The 23554-nt window shown below is 56.6% G+C and overlaps 2 protein-coding genes across 15 annotated transcripts in view; one reads left to right on the top strand and one right to left on the bottom strand.

Moving 5' to 3' along the window:
- The window catches only part of CSNK1D (casein kinase 1 delta), a 36228-nt gene extending 23057 nt beyond the window's left edge, over positions 1-13171 (top strand). The window contains exons 4-10 of one of the 5 annotated variants that reach the window (XM_066381638.1): positions 188-416; positions 1180-1350; positions 2086-2234; positions 4505-4676; positions 5274-5413; positions 12224-12376; positions 13035-13171. In XM_066381638.1, the coding sequence (XP_066237735.1) occupies positions 188-416; positions 1180-1350; positions 2086-2234; positions 4505-4676; positions 5274-5413; positions 12224-12313 (951 nt within the window). In that variant the 3' untranslated portion in view covers positions 12314-12376; positions 13035-13171. Of the gene's footprint in view, positions 1-187; positions 417-1179; positions 1351-2085; positions 2235-4504; positions 4677-5273; positions 5414-5558; positions 5615-8476; positions 8541-9648; positions 11146-12223; positions 12377-12744 lie in introns of those variants that run through there. The other 4 variants (XM_066381637.1, XM_066381640.1, XM_066381641.1 and 1 more) reach the window with 4 other exon arrangements.
- Positions 12714-22429, bottom strand: SLC16A3 (solute carrier family 16 member 3). 10 transcript variants are annotated; one of them, XM_066381628.1, is made up of 8 exons: positions 21822-22064; positions 17488-17591; positions 16988-17138; positions 16043-16226; positions 15649-15895; positions 14837-14980; positions 13719-14477; positions 12714-13461 (listed from the first exon to the last, which is right to left on the bottom strand). In XM_066381628.1, the coding sequence occupies exons 5-8, from the start codon at positions 15869-15871 to the stop codon at positions 13202-13204; spliced, it is 1386 nt and encodes a 461-aa protein (XP_066237725.1). In that variant the 5' UTR covers positions 15872-15895; positions 16043-16226; positions 16988-17138; positions 17488-17591; positions 21822-22064; the 3' UTR covers positions 12714-13201. The 10 variants fall into 10 exon arrangements, with proteins under 10 accessions (XP_066237725.1, XP_066237724.1, XP_066237726.1 ...); XM_066381627.1 differs by lacking the exon at positions 16043-16226; XM_066381629.1 differs by lacking the exon at positions 16043-16226 and having other exon boundaries at positions 21836-22064.
- Between the last annotated feature and the right edge of the window lie 1125 nt (positions 22430-23554).

Genomic DNA, 23554 nt, shown 5'->3' with positions numbered 1-23554 from the left:
TTCGTCCCCTCTCTAGAGCCTGTGGGAGGGAAATGCCCAGGCGTGGGGTGTGGTAAAGGTGGTAGGTTCAGTGTCCTGTCCCTGGCCAAGGGGTGCAGATTGCAACTCCATCAGGGCGCTGACCTCCAGGCAGGAGCCTCCTCCAGGCTGCTGTTGGACTGACTTTACCCTGCTGCTCTGCTAACAGATCAGTCGGATTGAGTATATTCACTCAAAGAACTTCATCCACCGTGACGTGAAGCCAGACAACTTTCTCATGGGACTGGGGAAGAAGGGCAACCTGGTCTACATCATAGACTTCGGCCTGGCCAAGAAGTATCGGGACGCCAGGACCCACCAGCACATCCCCTACCGTGAGAACAAAAACCTCACCGGGACGGCACGGTATGCCTCCATCAACACGCACCTTGGAATCGGTGAGCCCTAGCTGCTGTCCTAGGCTGCCTGGGCATATGTGTCTCAGTGTAGGGAACAGCCAGCCTCTGGGGACCAAGAGTGGTCAGGCTTGGAGTAGCAAAAGCAGGCTTTGGGGACGGTGGAGCTGGGATTCTGAGGTGTGGTAGGGCGGGCAAATGATGACACTCTGGCAGCTGCAACAGGGGTGTCACTTGTCTGGGTGTTGCCGTTCCCTAAGGACACATCCGGGGCAACTTCTGGAGGAAGGAAGGAAAGAATCTAAGTGTCTTTTGTGATTTTTTTTTTCTTTTATTTATTGTTTTTGTATTTTTCTGAAGTTGGAAACGGGGAGGCAGTCAGACAGACTCCTGCATGCGCCCGACCGGGATCCACCCAGCACGCCCACCAGGGGGTGATGCTCTGCCCATCTGGGGTGTCGCTCTGTTACAACCAGAGCCATTCTAGCGCCTGAGGCAGAGGCCACAGAGCCATCCTCAGCGCCCGGGTCAACTTTGCTCCAATGGAGCCTTGGCTGTGGGAGGGGAAGAGAGAGACAGAGAGGAAGGAGAGGGGGGGAGGGGTGGAGAAGCAGATGGGCGCTTCTCCTGTGTGCCCTGGCCGGGAATCGAACCCGGGACTCCTGCACGCCAGGCCGACGCTCTACCACTGAGCCAACCGGCCAGGGCCTGTCTTTTGTGATTTTTAGTGTTCATTTCCACAGTAAGTGTGGGCTTGCTGCTGCTGGGATGGGCTGACCTTGACTTGTTTCCCTTTTTTTTCCAGAACAATCTCGAAGGGATGACCTAGAGTCACTGGGCTACGTACTCATGTATTTCAATCTGGGTTCCCTGCCATGGCAGGGGCTGAAGGCTGCCACCAAGAGGCAGAAGTACGAGCGCATCAGTGAGAAGAAGATGTCTACACCCATTGAAGTGCTGTGCAAGGGCTACCCGTGTGAGTGTCCTCAGGCCTGCCGAGCGCAGGGCCAGCAACGAGTCCCCAGTGCCTGTGGGGGCTGGGGCTGAACAAGGCAAGCCCCCTCTCTGGTGGGTGGTCAGTCCTTTGGCAGCATCCAGAGCTGTAACTGAGGGCATGTCCCTTTGCTTTGTGGGGTTGCCTCTAAGACAGGCACCCTAGGTAAAGCCAGATTGCTCTGGGATGCTGCGAGGGAGAGGGCGGGACAGAGATGAGAAGCATCAGTTTTTCATTGTGGCACTTTAGTTGTTCATTGATTGCTTCTCATATGTGCCTTGGGGGGGGGATGAGGAGGGACTCCAGCTGAGCCAGTGATCTTTGGGCTCAAGCAGGTGACCTCAGTGTTTTTTTGTTTGTTTGTTTTTTTAATATTTCAGTACTCTTTATTGAACATGCAGGTATATCTGAACTAGAGTAGCCAGATCAAATACAGGGTAATCAGTTAAATCTGAATTTGGTGACCTCAGGGTTTTGAACCTGGGTCTTCTGCATCCCAGGCTGATGCTCTGTCCACTACACCACTGCCTGGTCAAGCAATGCTGCATTTTCTTAAACTTTTTCTGACGCCTTTACTCTTCAGTGTGACTCATGTTTCAGATTCCGTATTTCACTCCCAGTTTGGAGAGTGGATGGTCAACAGTAATGTTGTCTTTGCTGTGCTCGCCCCCAAATGGGGTGTCACTGGTTAGCTCTGAGTTTCCTGTTGTTTTACAGCTGAATTCGCCACATACCTGAATTTCTGCCGTTCTTTGCGCTTTGACGACAAGCCTGACTACTCATACCTGAGGCAGCTCTTTAGGAACCTGTTCCATCGCCAGGGGTTCTCCTACGACTATGTGTTCGACTGGAACATGCTCAAATTTGTAAGTGGTGTCGTCAACTCCCTGACTACTCAGTGTGGGTGGGAAACGGCCTGTCAGCAAAAGGCCGCTGGTTCCCTGCATTACATCTTAGGTGAGAGGTGGGCTGTCCATAGTTTGTGTTTTGAAGGCACTTTCGCTGCACTGGGAGCCTGGTGCTCTTGGCAGGGCTATGGCCTTTGGGGTCTGCCTGTGGGCGAGAGGTTCTGAGAAGCAAGATGCCTGACAAAGGGAAGCAGAGGCAGACAGGACAGGTGGGGGTGGTCCACAGGTACAGGGCTGCCCAGAACCAGAGCTCTCACTTGAATGCTAAGTCTTTTTCTGTTGAAAGATCATTTTATTTCTATTAGCTCACAAAAATTAGGGAATATTTTATTGCTTCATATTCATTTTGAAATATCCCCTAATTTTTGTGAACAGTATGTTTTTGGCCCTAAGCGTGTTGTGGTGTTGACCCTGTGATGTTGCAGTGTTGTCCCTGCTTGCTCCTTAAGCAGGAGGTGTGGTTGAGATGGAGGCTATCACCGCAGGAGCTGATGATCTGCCGAGTGTCTTGGCATTTGCACTGAGTGGGCAGCCTGGGGAGGCACTGGGTGTTGAATGTGTCCTTGGCCCTGCAATAAGCTAGACTTAATGTTTGTTAGTCAGTTTGTTCATTAATTGCATGGGAGAATTCTGCAGGGGGGACTGGGGGGCAAAGCTTGAACTTTAATTTGTTCCTGCTAAAACAGGCTGCCCATCTCAGTTGTTTCTTTGAGTCCAGTTAATGAATTTTCAGACATCACAGCCAGGATTCTATCGTTTTGGAACTTCTGTTTATTTCATTAAAGATTTGGCCTGGCCCTGGCCAGTTGGCTCAGTGATAGAGCGTCGGCCTGGCGTGCAGGAGTCCCTGTTTGATTCCCGGCCAGGGCACACAGGAGAAGCGCCCATCTGCTTCTCCACCCTCCCCCTCTCCTTCCTCTCTGTCTCTCTCTTCTCCTCCCGCAGCCAAGGCTCCATTGGAGCAAAGTTGGCCCGGGTGCTGAGGATGGCTCTGTGGCCTCTGCCTCAGGCGCTAGAATGGCTCTGGTTGCAACAGAGTGACGCCCCCCAGATGGGCAGAGCATCGCCCCCTGGTGGGTGTGCCGGGTGGATCCCGGTTAGGCGCATGCGGGAGTCTGTCTGACTGCCTCCCCGTTTCCAACTTCAGAAAAATACAAAAAAAAAGATTTGGCCTAATCAGGCGGTGGCGCACTGGATAGAGCTTCAGACTGGGATGCAGAGGACCCAGGTTCAAAACCCTGAGGTCACTGACTTGAGCCCAAGGTCACTGGTTTGAGCAAGGGGTCACTTGCTCTGCTATAGCCCCCCACCACCACCATCAAGGCACATATGAGCCAAGTGGTGGGAGAAGAGAGCTCTGTAGGGTGGCCTTCCAAGCATAACCCTAGTAGTGCTGCTGTAGATGGCCAGAGTCTAGACATCTGGGTGGACCTCCTGTCTGAGGCACTGGGAGGTGCCCATCTGACTGTTCCTCATGTCAGGGCTTGGCAAACCTTTTCTGTAAAAGGCTACTTGGTAAATATAACTGGCTCCGCAGTCCACCTGTGCCGCAACCACCCAGCTCTGTGTTGTAACTGGCAAGCTGTAATAGGCAATATATAGATGTGTGGGTGTGGCTACACCAGCAGAATGTTTAGGCTACAGTTTATAGACTCTCTCAGCTGCTAGTGCTGGGATCTGTGTGTAAGCAACTGTGTGCAGGTGTCCTGGCTGTGCCATGTGACACACAGTGCCCCATGCAGCAGCTTGTTACTCAGTGAGAGTGTAACTGGCTGCTTATACCGGAGTTTACTGTGTGGCCTCCAAGACAAACGTAGCCTCTGGCCACCTTGTGACATGTGCACCAACATTTGCCCTGGGTCTGGGGGTCTGGGCCTAGTGGACCCCTCAGCGAACCAGATGCCACTGCTCATGCCTGCTTCTTATCCTCCCCCAACTGTCATAACCTCAGATGATTTCCTGTCTTTGTGTGAATGTTAACAGAGAGGAGGGCCACCCAACTGCCTGGGTGTTTGGGGTTTATCTGTTTGCTCACCACTCACAGGACTAAGATGGGCTGTGCATTGTCCTGGAGGGAGAACTGTCTCACTGACTGGGATAGCTTCACAGCAGGCTTGTCCCAAATAGCCCTGGTATTCTCTTGAGTTGCAGGGGGCAGCAAAGGAGGTCTGTGGAATGTTTTTCACTAAACCCCATTCCATTCTGGTCTCCTCCTCTTGCCTTCCTAGGGTGCCAGTCGGGCAGCTGACGACGCTGAGCGGGAGCGCCGGGACCGTGAGGAGCGACTGAGACACTCCCGAAACCCAGCCACCCGTGGGCTCCCTTCCACAGCCTCAGGCCGGCTGAGGGGAACACAAGAAGTGGCTGCTCCCACGCCCCTCACCCCTACCTCACACACTGGTGAGTGGTTCTAGAACCGTCAGCTCACACCATGTCCTACCCCTCATCCCAGCAGGTAGTGGGGTGCTGTTTGTGTGTGACCTTGGGGGGAGCCAGCTCTGAATGGGGTTTGGATAGGCAGCTGCATCTCCTGGGAGATGCCTTTGTGTTTCCATTCCAGTGATCCTCACTCCTGAGGGTATACAGGCCAGGGAGCAGCCTGGGGCAGCGCCTTTGGGAACATTCACCTCATAGCTTTCCCAGAAGCTCTGGTGACTGGCTTCTTACTCTTCTCATAACACACATCACCCCACCAGCCTCTTGACACTCGTTCCTTCCCCAGCCCTGACAGCTCTGCAAGCAGAGCTGGGTAGCCCTCCCACGGGAGCCCCCACACTGGCGTTCCCCTTTTGGGCCCTAACCTTGGGTGCCAGGCTAGCCCCTGGGATGTGAGTGGCCCAGTGTCAGTGGGGACCACCTGCCTCTGGCCCGCCTTAGAAGTCCTATGGATGCAGTGTGGCGCAGGCGCCCTGGGTCTGCTCTGTGCTGTGTGCTGAGGACAGAGCCGCCGTGGAGGAGCAATGGAGGACCTCACTCCCCTGCCTCCCTCTCCTTCAGCCAACACCTCTCCTCGGCCTGTGTCTGGCATGGAAAGAGAGCGGAAAGTGAGTATGCGGCTGCACCGCGGTGCCCCTGTCAACATCTCCTCATCAGATCTCACAGGCCGACAAGATACCTCCCGCATGTCCACCTCACAGGTACGTGCACCCAGCTTGCCAGGGGTGGGACATTGACTACAGGCTTCTCAGTGTTACGGGCTGCGGGCAGAGTGGGATGAGGGTTTTGAAGGGTTTGACTGACAAGGGATGCTGACCCTGGCTGTTGTTCACCCCCTTTGTTTAGAACCTCTGGGACTAGCTGTGTGGGTACTGGACTCATCCCCCACTGTGGTGGCACAGGTAACAGGGCCTCTTTTCTTCTGCCCCAACCTAAGCTGGCCTCGGAGGCTCGGTGGCTTCCCTGTGCACACTCATCACACTGTGCCCGCTGGCACTGGTTGTCTGTGATAGGCACACACCAGCTGTAACTCTTTCCTTGTCCTTGTTGGCTAGCCAGAGCCTGGCCAGGACAGGGCTGCTGGCGGTCAAGTGGAGTGGTATGGACAGAGGCCTTTGGGGCCCAAGGCATGGTGGTGTGCTGTGATGAGGGCTCCCGTCTTGACGTCCCTGTGTGCGCGTCCTCTGCAGACCTGACACACACGTTCTGCACCGTTCCCTCCACCCACAGCCTCTTCCCATTTGGCGCCCATTGCTGCAATTCTTTTAGCTCATCTCATCACAATAGCTCTTTTTCCTCATGTGCTTCCAGGGTCCCCATTCGCAGCAGGGTAGTTAGGGGTCAGGAACCTGCACCCATTCCATGGGGTATCCTGGTGGGAAGCCCAACACTGGCTGGGTGTGCAGCTAGCCCCTCTGGTTCTGTGATGCCGCTTTGGTGTACAGTCAGCTGCAGGCCCTGCAGCCAGGAGCTGCGTATAGCTTGGTGAGTGGGGTGGATTGGGCACAGTGGTCAGAGCACAGGGTCTGAGAGCTGCCAGAATCTGTGGTCTTCTGGTGGAGGGGCAAGTGTGCTGAGGCAGAAGCAGTGCTTCCAAGCACTTTTTTTTACCAACACTCTCACTGACTAGTAACTCTGCTGGATGTGGGTGGGTTCTGTGCTATAACTTCCTCCCAGAGGCACTGAAGGTTCAGGTAGTTTCATTTGTGGGGCTCAAGGGGTCTGGCCAGAGTAATGAGATTGGGTCTCTTAACAGCCCCTGGCCCCACCCCAGCTCCTTCACCACAGGACACAATGCGGGCTTCAGGGACTTCTCCCCACAAGCCCTGGAAACTGAATCAGCAGCTGGAGCAGGTCCTGGAAGCTGACTGCTCCCACCTGGGTGTACAGCAGCTCTGTGACCCCAGAACACCTCAGGTAGGGACGCCCAGTCCTGTGGATTCCAAGGGCTCTGCCTGGACTCAAAAGTCCACATATCAGGGCCCAGCTAGCAAAGATGAAGAAAGGAGCAGGCCTTTTTTTAAGAAAAGAAAGTGCCTAATGGGTAGAAGAGTCAGAGGTCCTGCAGGTGCCAGGCATTTACAGGTATGAGTCCAGCCACCCAGGCCAGCCTCAACCTGATGCTGACCACACACAGTTCTTTTTTTTATTATTTTTTATTTTTTATTCATTTTTAGAGAGGAGAGGGAGAGAGAGAGAGAGAAAGGGGGGAGGAGCTGGAAGCGTCAACTCCCATATGTGCCTTGACCAGGCAAGCCCAGGGTTTCGAACCGGTGACCTCAGCATTTCCAGGTTGACGCTCTATCCATTGCGCCACCACAGGTCAGGCCCACACACAGTTCTGAGTCCATTCCTGGGGAGTCTAGACCCTTGTACTCCAGTTCTCACTCTGCCGTCTGTCTGAAGGAATAAAATGTGGACCTCAACATGGTGGGCTCCCAGAGATGTGTCTTGGGGGTGTTTCCTCTCCAGAAACACCTCAGCTTGCGTCACTAGAAATTTTCTCAAGATCATCTTCACATAGAGGACTTAGCCCCTTGGGGGGATGTCCTGATGCACCATCCCAGGTGTGGCTCTCAGGTTTTCCTGGTTGCCATGATGCACTTCCTTCGGAGACTGAAAGGCCCATGCCATCTAAGGGCATGAGCAGTGCCCCTGTGGGACAGCATGAGGCCCAGAGACTCAGGGTGGGGCTGCCCCTGATGTCTGCCTGCCCTGGCAGTTTGGTAGTGACAGTGAATAGAGGTTCCACCTTCCACGGTTCAGTAGCCTTCATGCCCACTCACTTTTCAAAGGAAGTGGAGTGAAGGAGAGGCAGCCACGTGTGTGTCCCACCTGTTTCTTCCACAGCAGCGTCTTCTCTGTCCTTTGAAGAGGGCATGCATCTGGTGCCATGTGCCCAGCCCAGGGTGGTGCTCAGCTTTAGCAGAAACGGGCTCAGAGCCACTACCAGCCCACCTGTCAGAGCACCTCCTGGCCCTCTCCCGCTGGGTGTGGGGGGGCCTCAACACCTGTGTCCCTTGTCCTGACCCTGTGGCCACTCCTCCTTTTATCCACCTTCCTCTCAAGTGTAGCTGGTGCTAGACTCCTCCAGGGACCCAGTCCCCACATTCCCAACCTCGGAGTGTGAGTAGCCTATTCGGCTAAAATAGCATGGAGCCTAAAGGCCATCTGGTGGATGAGCCTGTGTGTGATGTTTTCCTCCTGGTCCAGCGGTGCTGATAGGATAATGTGGTTCTTGGCCTGTTACTCTTTGTCCTCCTGGTTCAGCGGTGCCGATAGGATAACATGGTTCCTGGGCCTGTTCCTCCTTGTATTGGTTTTAATCCATGTCCTGTCATCCAAACAAGGCCCCATCCTTTACCTTGTGTCAGTGAGGAAATGTGTCTAGTCTCTGTGTCACAAGGTGGTGCTCTCCTTCTGCTGCCCAAGCACAGGCTACTCTGAGCAGTGAGCAAGGCCTGGGGCCGTGTCTGGCATCAGGTTCTCTCTGTGGGAGACGTGAGGGGATCTACCCTGGCTCCTTGTTGGCCTTCGTGGCAGGTCATTCTAGAGGAGCAGCTGTAGCTGCTCTTGTTTAGGGTCAACTCATAAAAGGTGAGGCTGAGCTCCCAGGTGGTTCCCAGAGTCCCCACTGAGATACACCCTGGCCAATGATGGTGGACCTGGTGGAGGCAAGGTGAGCACACACTTCTGGAAATAGGCCTTGTGCTGGGCCAGCCAGCGGCACCCTTACCAACAGCTGTCTTTTCCCCCCACCTCAGAATAGCATTCCTTTCGAACACCACGGCAAGTAGCTGCGCATCTCCCGTTGGAAGGCAGCACTGGGTGAGTGTGCTCACGGCCGGTCTCTCCAGACAGCAGGCACCAGAGCGGGGCGGGACCTGACCCCCTCGCCCACATGGGAGCACAGAGGTGGGCTTGGTCTTGCATGCCAGGTGCTGCAGGTAGAGTGAGGTCCTTCCGCCCAGTTGTTTCCCTGGTATGAATTCCAGAGTAGCTGCGGTCAGGTGCCCATTCTGTGGGAGCAAGCATACTGCAGGGAGTTCCTAAATGGGGTGATCCTAGGACCTGCCCACTGTGTGAGTCATAGCCTGCATAGGTAGCAGGACCCTGGGGCTCTGCACGTGTGCTGGCTTCAGTAGCCCCCAGGACACTTTAGCCCCTGGGTGCCAGGGTCAGTTGTCTGGGTTGTGTCTGTTGCGCTCAGCTGAGTGGTCGCGCTTGGTGGGGCCTCTTAATGCTCTTGCTATGTGAGACTCCTGTAGTCTTTGTAGTCCAGGCTTTGTCCTCTTCCTTCCACACTTATTTCTGTCTTCCTCATTTTGTTTTTCTTTTCGAACTTGGTCTTTGCCCAACATCTTGTCTGTGATGTCATGTGTACTAACTAACCTGTCGGTTCAACCGCTTGTTCCCCTGCCAACGTGCATGGCTGGGTGCCCAGGCTGCGCTCCCCTCTCTGGGTCACTCTGGTGGCTCCTTCCTGCCTTCCTGCCACTGAGGGCTGGCAGCTGTCGGACTCAGGGCCATGTGGAGCCTGCTGTGGCTTTAACATGACGGTGCTATGGGAACCATCTTGATGAGAACTGCTTGTTACATCTCCCCCACAGGGTGGGGATCCCAAGGCCCTGTTTTCAAAACACCAGGTTATTGGGGGGGGGGGGCAGCTGGGAGCAAGTATCTTTCCTGCTTGAACTTTGGTCCTGTTGTGGATGAGCTTCTTGGCTCTGCCTGCATGCTTCTTTCTCCTTCCCTGTCTTCCTGTCACTTGTTCTGCTGAGCATATGTCCTGGCCACAGAGGAAGCTCCTGGAGCAGCCAGGGCACAGGTGTTCAGAGTGGGGCTAGATGACATCTGTTCCCTTTCAGGGCACCTCACTGACTGGCCTGGCCCTCTGACCACACGCTGACCTTGTCCTGTGCTTTGGCTCCGACAGATTCCTGGTCGGGTGGCTTCCAGTGGTCTTCAGTCTGTCGTGCACCGATGAGAACTCCTTTTTGCTGTGAAGGGCAGACAATGAATGCATGGCTGATCTACTCTGTTACATGGCTTTACTAGTGACGCTCCCCGGTCTAGGACACCGGGTGCTCTCCAGGCCACCCACCCAGCAACGCCCATGGGGAAACAAAACAAAATAAACTGGATAGACTCCAAGTGCTGCCACCGCCACTGCCGGGGCTCCACTGAGGCCCCTGTGAACTCATGGTCACAGGGCGGGAAGAAAAGCGGAGTGCAGGACACTTGCAGAGAACCAGACTCCCGTTCCAGCGCCTTTCAATCTTCCCTGCCGTGGTGGTGCTCTGCGCTCCCTGATGAGTCTGCTGTAACCAACTTGATTCTGACAGTTTTGTATCATTTTGCTAAAAATTAATGGCTTAAATCTGTGTAAAGAAATCTTTTTATTGTTCTTGTCTGTTTCTGTGGTCTTAAAAACGATGGTGACTTCAAAGAGTCCATACTCAGACACTGGCATGGAGTTTCCGTGTACTGAGACGGGTGCAGAGCACCCTGCTGCCAGCACTGTTCCTTCTTCTGTTTGGTGTGGTCCACTGTGGAGAGGGGTGTTCTCTCAGAAGTTGTCATTGTACATTTGTGTGTTACGTGTCTATGCGTGTGTTGTGTGCTGTCCTGTGACCTCCCTCACCTGGTTTTGGCTGTTACTCCCTTCTCACCGTAAACTGAGCCTCTAGGACTGAAGTCATCAGAGCCATTAGACAGTTCTAGGAAGTTCGGCTGTGAGCAAGGGTGTCGCAATGCTTCTGGCCGAACTGAGCACTGATCCACCTTCCCAGACGCGGCAACGGAAGCGGGTGCCCAGGACCGGAAACAGAGGCTGTACCGGGGCAGTGCTGGGCCCTCCTCGGTCGTGTGTGCTTTATTTTGCTGGTGGTGGTCGCCTCAATGCCTTTGGATTTGGGAGCATTTTCTAAATAGACTAAATATTAGCAGTGCAGAGTGGCCCTTAATGTGTGCTGATACCTGTGTGCTCAGAACCAAGGATGTGGCTGTCCACCCAGGATGCAGGTTTCCCCAGGTGGGGGGCGGCCCAAGATAATCTCTGTGAAGTGCCAAGGTGCAAGTGACCCTGAGACCTGAAGGTCTGGGTGTGGTATGCCCACAAGGGTTGGGAAACAGGTGGAGTGGATCTCGTTCTCACCAGAAAGACTCTCAGGGTGTGCAGCTCCCCGTTATCCCTCTCGTTTTGCAGCATCAGAGGCCCAAGTGGTGGCAGGCAGTAGACAGGAGCCCCATCTTGAGGAGTGATGCATACATTTGTAGGCACTTCACTTTCTCCCCGTCACCTAACTGCAGAGGTGTTTGGAAACTGGGGAACTTGTAGGAAGCTAGGGGCTTGAAAGATGTTCAGGTCTGTGTCCCCTCTGCCCCAGCATCGTAGTGCTGGTCCTGGACGTCCAGACGGTGCATTGATGCATGGGGCCAGGTTGGTCAGAGCAGGCTGGGGCTTCCCTTGGGGGTGACAACTGTGGCACCTCAGCACTGTGACTATGGGCTGTGCTGCACCCCTGCCACCTCCCACAGGAGCCACAGTGGCAGTGTCTGTACAGCTGGTGTGTCAGTGGTGTCTCTGACCTGTGCTTGTGTGACGCTGTACTTGTGTATACTTACTACCCTGTGTAAATAATAAATATATGATATCTACCTTTCTTCCTGCCCCCAGCACGTGGTCTTTATTTCATCAGCGTGGGAGTGTTCAATGTGTAGGTAACCATGGAAGAGTTGTGAGCACGGGTGCTGGTATCTGCCTGTCCAGCCTGTCAGTGCATGAGCTTGGAGCCGGTAGATGGGACTAGTGTCCACCCATATTCCCAAGGCTGCTACAGGACTGAGCTCCATACCCTGCAGTGCATGAACCTAGTCCCCGGCCAAGCCTTCCAGATGTGTTGACCATCTCAGGATCGCTTAATGGTGTCCCCAGAGCATCACTCTAGGGGTTGCCAGTCCTCTCATGGGGTCAGACCCTTTAGGTGCAGGTGTGGGGACAAGAGGAGACACATACTTTCTGCTGTTCCTGGTCAGTTGTAGGGTGAGGCTGCTCAGGGTGGGAGGCAGGGGAGACACCCCTGGGGGTACTTGGTCCCCAATCAGCAAGCCCCGAGTGACCACATGATCTGCAACAGCCAGGTTGAGCTCACATCAGGAGAGAAGGGGGGCAGGTATGTATAGCCCAGAGGGCAGGCTGCCCACTCTGCCTCTGCCCTTCCCTCCAGTTCAGGTATATAGCTGCTGAGACCACAGGCCTCTGGGATACAGTAGGGGCTGGTGTCTGTTTTGCAAAGGGGCCCCATCCTGGCCCACCTTACAGGGATGAGACAGCAAGAGCAGGTGGCATTTTGACTCCTGTGACTACTAATAGGACAGAAAGACCAGAGGGGTGCTAGGTAGTGCCTCAGAGCTGTGGGACCGGTCAGGTCCGTGGCTTCTGTGCAGAGCTCTGGGGGTGGTGTTGGTGACCAAGTCCCAGATGAGCCCTCGCTTGCTTTTCGTTGCAGAGGAGCAGGGATGTGGCGTCTCTCCGGCTGCACTCGGCCCGCCAGGGCACCCACTGCCGTCCCCAGCGCCCTCGACGCACCACCTACTGAGGCGGCCCCAGCGGCCTCTGATCGGGTTCCCAGACATGCAGGCACTGCTGGCCACAAGGGCAGGTGGGTGTGAGGTACCTGGGCAAGGCCAGTAGGGCTGGATGAGGAGGATGGAGTGGACACCAGCCCTGGGTGCTGACCACATAGAGCCACTGTCAGCCGGCTGCAGGGTGAATAAACGGAAGGCAGGAAGATCATTTAAACTGCGGTGATCAAACACCTCCAAGGGTCTCCCAGGTACCGGCCACCAGGGCCCGTGTGAGTGCTCTCAGCCATCTGGGGTTTGTCATGGCAACACCCTCAACCAGCAGCACTTAACAAAGCTGACACACTAACAGGACCAGACTCACTTGCTTGAGAAAGTGAGGTTTGGAGTGAACAGTAGACCACACTCCCTACCTGAAACCAAACTCGGCTCCTCCTACACGCAGGTTTATTCCAGGCCTTCCAGAGGTGAAGGAAGGGAGCTCTGCCCTCCAGACACTCGGGGTGGGCTGGGCACCAGCTGGAGACAGGCGTGGTGGGTATGGGCAGGCATGGAGGGAGGCTGGGCCTGGTACTCGGGTTGTCCTGGCCCCACCCTCTGATTAAAGTCATGTTGTCTCTGAAGAGTGGGTTTCTAGGTCCTTGAGCCCAGCGGTGGGCACTGGGATGTTCTGGGGTCAGCAGGCTGGATGCCTGGTACAGATGGCTTGTAACCTCGTGCTTGGCTTCACCACAGATCCACTTTGGAATGATGCCGTTCCCACCCACCACCTCCCCCGAAAAACTGATCAGGTGATGATCTGCTGCCGGGAGCCGATGGCTCCACCTGAGCTAGTCCTGTTTGTGAAATAAATACGAGCCTAGCCTCGACAGCCTCTGTCCCATTCCCTGCAACCCTGCCGCTCAGACGCTTGTTTCTGGGGTGTGAGCGACCTCCCCCTTTTTCTCAGGCTCTGCCTTCAGGAAATTCTCCACCTCCCTTGAGTCCACCTTGCCCCTGTCGGCCACAGGGGGCCTGTGGCTTTCTTCTTCCTTGGCAGCCCCTGCAGGCTTCTCAATGCAGAAGAAATTGCCCAGCAGCAGCACCAGCGAGGCAGCCAGCACCTCGGTCCCCGCCAGGATAAACACGAACTGGTAGACATCCGTGGCATCTAAGAGCTTACCTGCAGAGGGGACAGCATCAGCTCAGTCCAGGCTCCCACCAAAGTCTCCCGCTGTCCCACAGTAGACCAACTGGGTCCCCATTCCTTCCCAACACCAGATGGCTGTGTGTCAGAGGACATGGTAGCCTGGCTAGGATGGGTGGGAATAGGGGTTCCTCCAACTAAGAGCCATCCCACAATGAGTCTCCGTTCCTGAGATGGGCAGGTGCTGGACCTGGGGAGTCTGGCTGGGGCTCCCTGACTGCCTGCAGCCTCACCTCCGGATGGGGGCCCGATGAGCACTGCTATGGCCTCCAGCAACAGCACCAGGCCGATGGCACTGGAGAACTTGTGGGTACCCACGATAGCCATGAGCACCTCAAACTGCAGGGCGCCCACCATGCCGTAGGATATGCCGAAGAAGATGCAGAAGACCACCAGACCACCATAGTCGCTGGCTGTGGAGCCTGTGAGGTCCGTGAAGCCATTAAAGAACATGGCGAAGCTGAAGAGGTAGACGGAGTAGGGCCGCACTTTGGGGAGCCCCGTGACAAAGCCAGCAGCAGGCCGGGCAAAGATGTCGATGAAGCCCAGTATGGTCAGCAGGAAGGCGGCCCGAGCGTCCGGCACACCCAGGTCCTTGGCGTAGCTCACCATGAACACAGGTGGCACAAAGAGCCCCAGCACCATGATGGAGGCAGCCACTGCATAGATGATGAAGCCGCGGTCCCTGAAGACGCTCAGGTCCAACAGCTGCCTGGATGGTTTCTGGGGCCCAGACCTTGCCTGCGCATGGGGTGCTTCCAGGGGCCTCATGAGAGCAGCGCACACGCAGCAGTTGAGCAGTAGGCCACCCAGGATGAGAAAGCCACCCCGCCAGCCGTAGTGGTCCTGCAGCAGCTGGCCCAGCGGGGACAGTGCACACAGCAACACAGGGCTGCCCGCAGCCGCCAGCCCATTTGCCATGGGGCGCCGCTTGTTAAAGTAACGGTTGAGCATGATGAGTGAGGGCTGGAAGTTGAGCGCCAACCCCAAGCCTGGAAGGAGGTGTGGGCAGGTAAGGCGCTGGCCCCGCCACTCACCCCGCCCCCCCTCCTTTTTTGCTAGGCACAGGCTCCCACCTAAACTGTTCTAAAGTGTGGGTCTGCTAGGTGTCAATGTGAGGAGACCCAATGTGTGCACAGAACCCCCATCACCGATGGACACACCAGGAGAGACATAGGGAACAAGGGACAGTCTGGTGCCCAGAGGTGGGGATGATGGGACTTCTCCTCTGTGGGCCTGAGCCATTGCCATTGGCCACTGAGGCATAGATGTGCCCATCGCACCCTGCCCCACCACTGAGGCATAGATGTGCCCATCGCACCCTGCCCCACCACTGGCCAGCCCCACTCACCAGTGAGGACCCCAGTGGTGAGGTACAGCTGGATGACACTCCTGCAGAAGGACGCAGCCACCATGCCCAGAGATGCCAGGAGGCCGCCCACCAGCATGACTGGCCGGCAGCCAAAGTGGTTCACACACATGCTGCAGAGCGGGCCTGGGGGGGACAACAGCTGAGTGCTGAGCTCACCCCTCCCCAACATCCCAGCTCAGCAGACACCAGGAGCACTAGCTTCCCAGAGAGTAGTCACATTCGGACACTTTCCTAAGCAAAGCATAGTTCACACGGAAGGTCCCCGCGTTAGTGGTCTCCTTGCTGATGGTCTGGAGGCACCAGGAACCGTCTATAAAGAAAGAAGGGCCCGAGCCTGACCAGGCGATGGCGCAGTGGATAGAGCGTCAGACTGGGATGCAGAAGGACCCAGGTTCGAGACCCTGAGGTCGCCAGCTTGAGTTCAAGCTCATCTGGTTTGAGCAAGAGCTCACCAGCTTGGACCCAAGGTCGCTGGCTCGAGCAAGGGGTTACTCGGTCTGCTGAAGGCCCGCGGTCAAGGCACATATGAGAAAGCAATCAATGAACAACTAAGGTGTTGCAATGCACAATGAAAAACTAATGATTGATGCTTCTCATCTCTCCATTCCTGTCTGTCCCTATCTATCCCTCTCTCTGACTCTCTCTCTCTGTCTCTGTTTTAAAAAAGAAAAGAAAAAGAAAAGAAGGGCCTGACCTTGTGCTTTGGGACTACAGAGCAGGGCACATATGGCCATTCAGATGGGTTCCAGACAGACCAGGACAGCCCCACCCCCAGCAAGAAGGCCCATCACCTGTTCCATATAGCATGGCCAGCAGGATGGAGGAGATCCAGGCCGTGTCGCTGTAGCCGATACCAAACTCACACATGAGCTCCTTGAAGAAGACGCTGACAGCCTTCGGGAAGGCGTAGGAGAAGCCCGTGATGACAAAGCAACCCAAGAGGACGGCCCATCCCCAGCCGCCATCAGGGGCCTTGATGCCTGTTGTACCCTCATCCACCACAGCCCCTCCCATGCCAGGAGGGGTGGTTCCACGTCCCTGAGAAAGAGGAAGACAGATGGTTATCCAGCCACAGCCCAGCATTGGGGGGACACACATACCTGAGGGCTGGCACCAGAGCCTTGCCCCTTCCTTCAGGGCTTAGCCCCCAGCAGGAGCTCAGTTCTGGATGGCTCTGGCCCTCACCTGCGCTTGGGCTGTTGCCCTCCCTCCTCCAGGCTTGGCAGATCCCACACTGCTGGCTCCAAAGGGCAATGGCTTTTCTGGGTTCAGCCAGGTCTTGGGTTACGTGCTAGAGGCAGACCCCAGGCTGTGTGGGGAAGAGCCTCCCACTGCAGCTGAGGTTGAGGCAGCCAGCACTTCCCACGCCCTGGGACAATACAACAGCCTCTGAGGCGGGTTGGCACCCCAAAGGAGACCAAGGGCCTGATCTGGGGGTGGTGTCCCTTGAGACCTAAATTTAGAGGCCAGCCTTGCTCTCCCACCTCCAGGGGAATAGGGCTGCCCCATACTGTCCACTGTGGTCCCACTGGGCCCTGAGAGCCTGAAGAGGGAGTGCAGCCAGGGGTGCTGGGGCCATGCTGGGATGGGAATGGACAGCAGTACCACCAGGGCAAGAGTGCACCCAGGACAGGCCCTGTGCCCTCTGCCCACGCAGGACCCCACTGCGCCGCCCTGCCCACTTTGACTCCTCTACCTGTTTTGTACTGGCCACAGCTCTTCTGGGGAGAGGCTGAGGGCCTCCATGTCATTCACGGAAGAGGAGTCTGGGCCGGGCAGCAGAAGCTGAGCCCAGATGCCTTTCTGCTGCTGGACTTTAACCCCTCTGTCGAGGGCAGGGACAGGCTTCCAGCTAGCCCACTGGAGAAAACCATTCCAGCCCCCAGACTGCCAAGGCCAAAAGGGAACTGGCTGCACCTGTTGCCGGCCCCTACCCAGTAGCAGTCCAGAGCCCACTTCCCTCTTTTAATCCCAGGAACTTGGCTCTTTTGAGGCACAGTAACTGGGAACCTGGGGACAGACTTCAGCTGGAGATCTGTCCTCCCCATCCATCTTCATCCCCTGTCCCTCCAGCCAATCCTGGCACCAAAAATCCAATCCCCGACCAGCCAGGTGGACTTGTCCCCTCACCTCACTGGACAGAAGCTGTTCCAAGGAGAGTTCACCTCCTAACTGTAGGCGTGGGGGAAGGAGGGCAGTCCCGAGGCCCTAGGCTTGTTCAGTGCAGCCACACTGCCTGCACAGCTCCTCCTGTTCCCACTGGCTGTGACCTCCAAACCAGCTCTCTGTGGGGAAAGCCCTGATCTGTAGCATTTTCCAATCCAGTGGTACAAACACTCCACCTGCTCTGAGGCTCAAGAACTTCCTGACAACCCACTTCCTATCAGCCCAGCTGCCCCTCCCCCTCAGCTTTTATAGTGTCCTGGCTCCACCCTGCCCCTTTTCCTCAGACTACCCTTGACCTGGCACAGCACCCTGGGTGGCCCACTTCTGCATCTGAGGCACACAGGGAACCTGGGACAGGACCCAAGTGAGGACAAGGGCCTCTGCCTGGCCATTTCAGCACAGGTTCAGTGTGGCCCAGCCCCACATTCTCTCCTCCAGAGCCCTGTCTCTGACCACGCAGCCACATGCCTTAGCTTGGGACAGGATGGAGAAATATTCCACAGCCAAACACAGTGGATGGGAAAGCGGCAGATGACGAAAGGTCTCTCAGGCACACACAGCAGGGTAACTTTAAAGGAAAAAAAAAAGCTGATAAAAAAAGCTAAAAAAATGTACATCTTAGGAATTCATTGTGATGCAATGAAATTATTTAAGGCAGAAACCATAGGCACCCCAGACCCAGGACTCAGGACAAGGGTCATGGTCATAGGGCGCCATCGAGGGGAGTGTGTCTAGAACCAATAATTAGTAATAGCCCAGCTCTGTATAACCAAGGTTACCGAGCAAACCAGGGCCTCCTTCTTGAGGACTGCTCTGCTGCAACAGCCACCCTGGTACTCCCACCAGGGGTGTTATAGGTGCCCAGCCTCAGAGGCCCTGTTTACTGCTTGTCCTCTGCCTGCAAGGGCTGGGCCCTCCCTGATGAGGTTTCCAGGGTACTCAGGAAACAGACACTGGCTACTTGTGGGACATGGGGCGTCCCCTGAGCTAGCAGCTTGAAGGCTGAGGAGGTAGAGGTGGGTTGCCAGGCCCAAAGGCCAGGAGGGCACTTCATGTTCTGGGACTTGGGAGGGCTGCCATGTGAGGCTCACCTAAGGAAGAGGCTCATCTCTGTGCCTGGGACCAAGGCCCAACACAGTTGCCTTTCTACCCACCCCTGCAGACCCCAGAAGCTCTTCAGACACTGCTTTTCCCAATAAGCCCCCAGCCTGCAGGGCCAGCTGCACTGAAATGGCCCCCGCCCCATTCCCCATATCAGCCAGTCCTCAAAGTGAGGTTTCTCAGGGAGGTTCTGGTTTGCAAGTGGGAGGACGGTGGGCAAGCAGGGCAGGAGGTCGGGGGAGAAGGGAGGAGCTCTAGGTTAGGGGTAAAGGAATTCTGCCTGGCAGGGCTATGCAAATGTATGGAGATGAGTGAAAGGGGTAGATAACTACCTCCAGGAGAGAAATGGCCTCACCCAGCTGCCTGCCTTGGAGGGAGGTGGGTCTGCTGAGGCACAGACTGGCTGGTGTTCTGAGGGAAGACCCAAGATGGGAAGAGCAACACCCCCTCAGGCACCTGTCAGGGACTCTCACTGTGATGCGTAGGGAGGCAGTTCCAGCACACGAGTGGATGCACATTGCCTGGCTGACCTTTTTTGACATTTACGCTCCCATGGAAGCATGCAAACCATATCCCTAGCCCAGAAATAACCCTCCATAAGGACCTTAGAAAGCTGATCTCCCAGATGGGGTTCATGTGCCCTCTTCTGAGCCAGGCAGGGCTCCGGGGCTCTTCCTCACCCCCAGGTCCCACAAAGGCCTCACACCCTAGGCAGCTAAAGCTGAGCAGAGAAAGGCCAGAAGAGGAGTGTACACCTGGGTCCCCTGGAGTGACTCGTTCAGCAAATGACTCATCTGAGTTTCTATTGTGCCTTCTAAGTCAGACTCCTGCAAGCTGCTCCCCTCAGGGGTCCACTGGCTGTCTGGATGAGAACCCCAGCCCCAGAGCCACCCCCACTCCTTCTGGACCAGAACTCAGCCCTGATGCCCTCAAGGCCTAGCCTCCTGCCCTGTCAGGCACAGTCTTCCCTTCTTGGTGTGGACAGTATTTAGCCACACCCTGTTAGTGCATCCTGGCATGCTCCCCCTTAGGCCCACTCTACCACAGTCCCCTCACCCACCTTGGGTCCTTTGTCTGGCCCATCAGACCCCAGGGCAGGCCATGTCTCCTAGGTTCAGTGTGGTGGCCCTGGCCTGTCCCAGTTCCCATTAGATGAGCCTGCTAGGGAGGCTGTCCAGTTAGCTAAACTGGGCTTCCAGTCCTTGAGATCAACTTCAGCCAGCGGGCAGTAACATCCCTTCCTGGACTCTTCCCACAGCAGGAGGCCTGGGAGACACCTGAGCACCAGGGAAGCAGCCCCAAGGCCCAGAAGCCAGTGGGGGTGGCTGCTGGCAAAAGGCTTATGTGCCTGACCAGAAGAGGGGAGGGCTCCCTTTTCTGTTGTGCACACAGGTGACCAGCAGACCTGCATGCTCACCTGCCTGGGGCTTAAAATGACCATCACCTTCCAGGCTAGGTGCAGTACCCCAGTTGCCCACCCGACCCGTGTGCATAGTTGTGACTGAAGAGAAGTGCCTGGCGCTTTTCCTGGGAATGTGGGAGGTGAATACTAGACAAGGGTCTGACCCACCACCCGCCCCCATTCAGGCCTGCTAAGTTTGGCCTGGACCCTCCACCCCCTCTGCTGACCACGGAGCCCTGCAGCATGCCTGGTGCCCCTAACAAGCTCACATCTTCTTGCAAGGTTGCTAGGGCAGAAACACTGCCCCAGGTGGGGGCAGGTGGGACTGCGGAGGGAGGGAGGTGGCTGGGGAGTGGGAGTGGAGGGACTCTGAGCTCCACACACTCCCCGCCCCTCGCCCAGCCTCAGCGCTAGAGCCGGTGGGTGGACACGCCTTCTACTTCAGCTAATGGCTGGACTAATATGCTGCGGATCCTACCTGGGTAAAAGACGGGGTAGGGGCGTGGGAAAGGCGGATGTTCCGCCACCCCGCCCACCCAGACCGCTCACCCTGCCAGCCGCAGGACGTGGGGGACGTGACTGCGCGCCAAGGGTGGTGCCGCCGTCGCCATCGTATTGCCTGGAGTAGGCGCCCTCCCTGTCCACTACCGTATTAGCGGGCGCACCCGACCACGTGAGGGCCGCCTGGTCAGCGTACTGCCACGTCCCCTAATGGCCCATTTCACAGATGGGGACCGAGGCCACGCTGTGGGGAGACCCAGACCCTGTCAGCTTCTTCTGCCCTCCCCTCGCTCCCGCCTCTCGACAGCGTGTTGGCCGTTCCCCCAGTGTGGCCAGGCCTGACCCCCAAGCGCTGCTGATGGGTCGATGGCTCTGTGTGGCGGCTTCTCCACTCACCCCCTCCCAGACGGGTCCGCCAGGGCCGTGGCACCAGAGACTCCACAGGCCCTTTTCACCCACACTCCCTGGCCAGTGCCCTGGGGAGCACAAACCCCTCCTTCTCTCTGCTCCTCCAAACTAAAATGTCCAGCTGGAGTCAGTGATAGCCAGGTTGCCTCCTGGTGTCAAACCCTGCCAGAGGTCACATTGGGTCATTACAGAGCCTACCTTGTGACCAGGCCTCCCAATGCCCACCCCAGGCTCTGTCCACACCACAGACTGCTAGGCAGGAGGGCCCCACACCCACCTGGACACTGCCACCAGTGTCCTCAGAGCCCCTGTGAGGAAAACCTCCCACCAAGGGAGCAAGACCTCAATACCCGCCTGCCCCAGAGCCTAGTCTCATCTCCACTACACAGTCCCTCCCAGCACCTCCCTGACCCCGGCAGGCCTGTGGGTCTTGGCAGTGAGGCAAGGGGACCCTGGAACCCACCTACACAGTATCTACCACTGCTCTTGACTTTAAATAATCCCCATGGACCCGGGTTGCATGGGGGAGTGCCTGGCTGCCATCTGATGACCCTCAGACCACTCAGCATGGCCATGGTCATCACACAGATCTATCCTCTCAGCCCAGACACCTCTGGATGTGCAGGTCAGTGCCTCTAGGGCACAGAATAACTCACCCTCTTTCCTGCCCCTTTGTCTCTCACCCAGACTCCAGGCACCCCCAGTGGCCTATTTCCTCTCCACTCACACACCTGCTGGACACCAGCCTGTTCTACCTTCCAGGTATACCGGTGCATTATCAATCCATTTTTCAGATAAGTACGCAGAGGCCCCATCTGGTTTTCCCACAGGCTAGGGGCTGGGAGGGGGTGAAGTGAACCTGGGTACCCAGGCTAATTCCTGAGAGGCCCCAGGGCCCTGTGAGTTGGGAACGTTTAGGATAAGACGAGATGGGGAAGGAGGTGAGGATGAGGATGGCCCGCAGGCAACCCTACCATGTCCCTCACTCCCTTGGTAAAGGAACCCCACCAAATATAGACCGCGCCGTGGCCGCCGCGGACTGAGCTATTTATAGCCGAGACCCGGCTGGGCCGCCCCGCACAGCCACCTCCGGGTTGGAGCCCAGCCCCCCGATGGCCGCCCGACGGAGGGGCGCACATGCTAGGCAAGGGGAGGCGACAGCAGGCGGCCCGGGTGCAAGGGCGCGGAGGGGGCGCGTCCGGCTCTCCAGAACCCCTGGTGCGGGATGCCAGGGGATAGGAGGCTCCTGCGCGCCCAGACGCCCCAGACCAAGAGGGGAATGGGGCAAGCGGGGCTAAAGCGCGGAGTAAGCGCTCCGGCGGCTCGGATGGTCCCAGTTCCCAGCTCCCGGCTCCCAGTCCTCGCGGAACATCGGGTTTAGCCTACCTGCAGTCACTCACCAACCCGCCTCTGCCCGCCTGGCTGCTGAGTCCCCACCGAGGGCGACTCGGTGCTCTGGTCGCTCGTGCAGCACGTCCCCAGAGCACGTCACGGCCACTAGCACCGCCCCTCCTGCCCCGCCCGGACCCCCCGCCGCCTAGGAGGGGCGCCCCTTGTGCTCCTTGACGGCTTGTAGCCGATGCTCCCGCCAGCCCCAGGGACCTAATGGTAGGAGATCCAGCTTCGCGCCCGGTCAGTCCCACACTCTCCGAGCCCTCGGTCCAGCCGCTGGGCGCTCAGCCACCTCCCGCTCTTCCACCTACCCCCCTCGGTGCGCGCTGGATTCCAAGCTTGGCCGGGCCGGGGCCGGAGACCTCCCGGCCAGTGATCCCACTCGACTCCCACTCCTGGGACCACGTGCATCCACCTGCACCCCACGTCACGAGGTGTCCGCGAACCCCATGGAGTTCCCGCCTCTCGTCTCAGCTATGGGGCCCGCTGGCCTCTCTGCCCAGGCCACCGGGGATCTGCGCTCTCATCCAAGCTTGCACTTCCTCCGAGGCTGGAGCTGGGGCGCGGGGCCACCTGCCCTGCGCTGCCTGGGTGATCTTAAGCAAGGCCGGCATCCCCTTTGAACTTCCGTTTCTTGGTGTGACTCTGCGCCCGGCAAGCTCGATAAAGCCAGTGCCCTCCCCTCACACACTCAGAACCCGGACGTGTGAGGAGGTGGGAGGTGGCTGGGCTCCATCCCCACACCCCACGCCAGCACTTGATCATTGGGGGGCGGGATGAACCTGCTGGTAAGGAGACAAGATGCTCAAGCCCCACTTTTCCCCTCTGCAACTGGAAAGAACTAAGGTTTAAGGAGTATCCAGGGAGTGTGACTTTTCCTTTTTTTGGAGGGGGGCACTAGAGCTAGAACTACAGGAACACTTTCCACCTAACCAACTTGGAATTACACCCAAGTCTCCCTGGCTACAAGAGGCCAAAGACCCTGGAAGTTCAGGGCTTTATCACAAAGATCCCAGTTGGTACAGAGTGGGAGGGGGAGGTGGTAGAGTAGCATTAGTGCAGTGGTTCTCAAACTTTTTGAAGTCAGGGCGCATTTAAAATCCTACAAATAATTGTAGGAGCACTACATACAAATTTCTGAGAAATATGTTATAATAATTAAGTCAAATGTTAAAAAAAAACTAAGTCCAAGTGTGCTTTTATGGTAATTAAACAAAATAAATACGACAAAATTAAATATATTCTAACATTAAAAAACATTTTTAGCCTGACCTGTGGTGGCACAGTGGATAAAGCGTCGACCTGGAAATGCTGAGGTCACCGGTTCAAAACCCTGGGCTTGCCTGGTCAAGGCACATATGGGAGTTGATGCTTCCAGCTCCTCTCCCCTTCTCTCTCTCTGTCTCTCTCCTCTCTCTCCCTCTCTGTCTCTCTCTCCTCTCTAAAAATGAATAAATAAATAAATAATTTAAAAAAAAAAAAAAAAAAAAACATTTTTAAGGCCCTGGCCGGTTGGCTCAGTGGTAGAGCGTCGGCCTGGCGTGCAGGAGTCCCGGGTTCGATTCTTGGCCAGGACACACAGGAGAAGCGCCCATCTGCTTCTCCACCCCTCCCCCTCTCCTTCCTCTCTGTCTCTCTCTTCCCCTCCCACAGCGAGGCTCCATTGGAGCAAAGATGGCCCTGGCGCTGGGGATGGCTCCTTGGCCTCTGCCTCAGGCGCTAGAGTG

The sequence above is a fragment of the Saccopteryx leptura genome, chromosome 4 (assembly GCF_036850995.1).
Source record: "Saccopteryx leptura isolate mSacLep1 chromosome 4, mSacLep1_pri_phased_curated, whole genome shotgun sequence".
In the NCBI taxonomy this organism is placed as follows: domain Eukaryota; kingdom Metazoa; phylum Chordata; class Mammalia; order Chiroptera; family Emballonuridae; genus Saccopteryx; species Saccopteryx leptura.
Note: the sequence above shows the minus strand (reverse complement) of the source record. Positions and strands in the feature narration are given on the sequence as shown.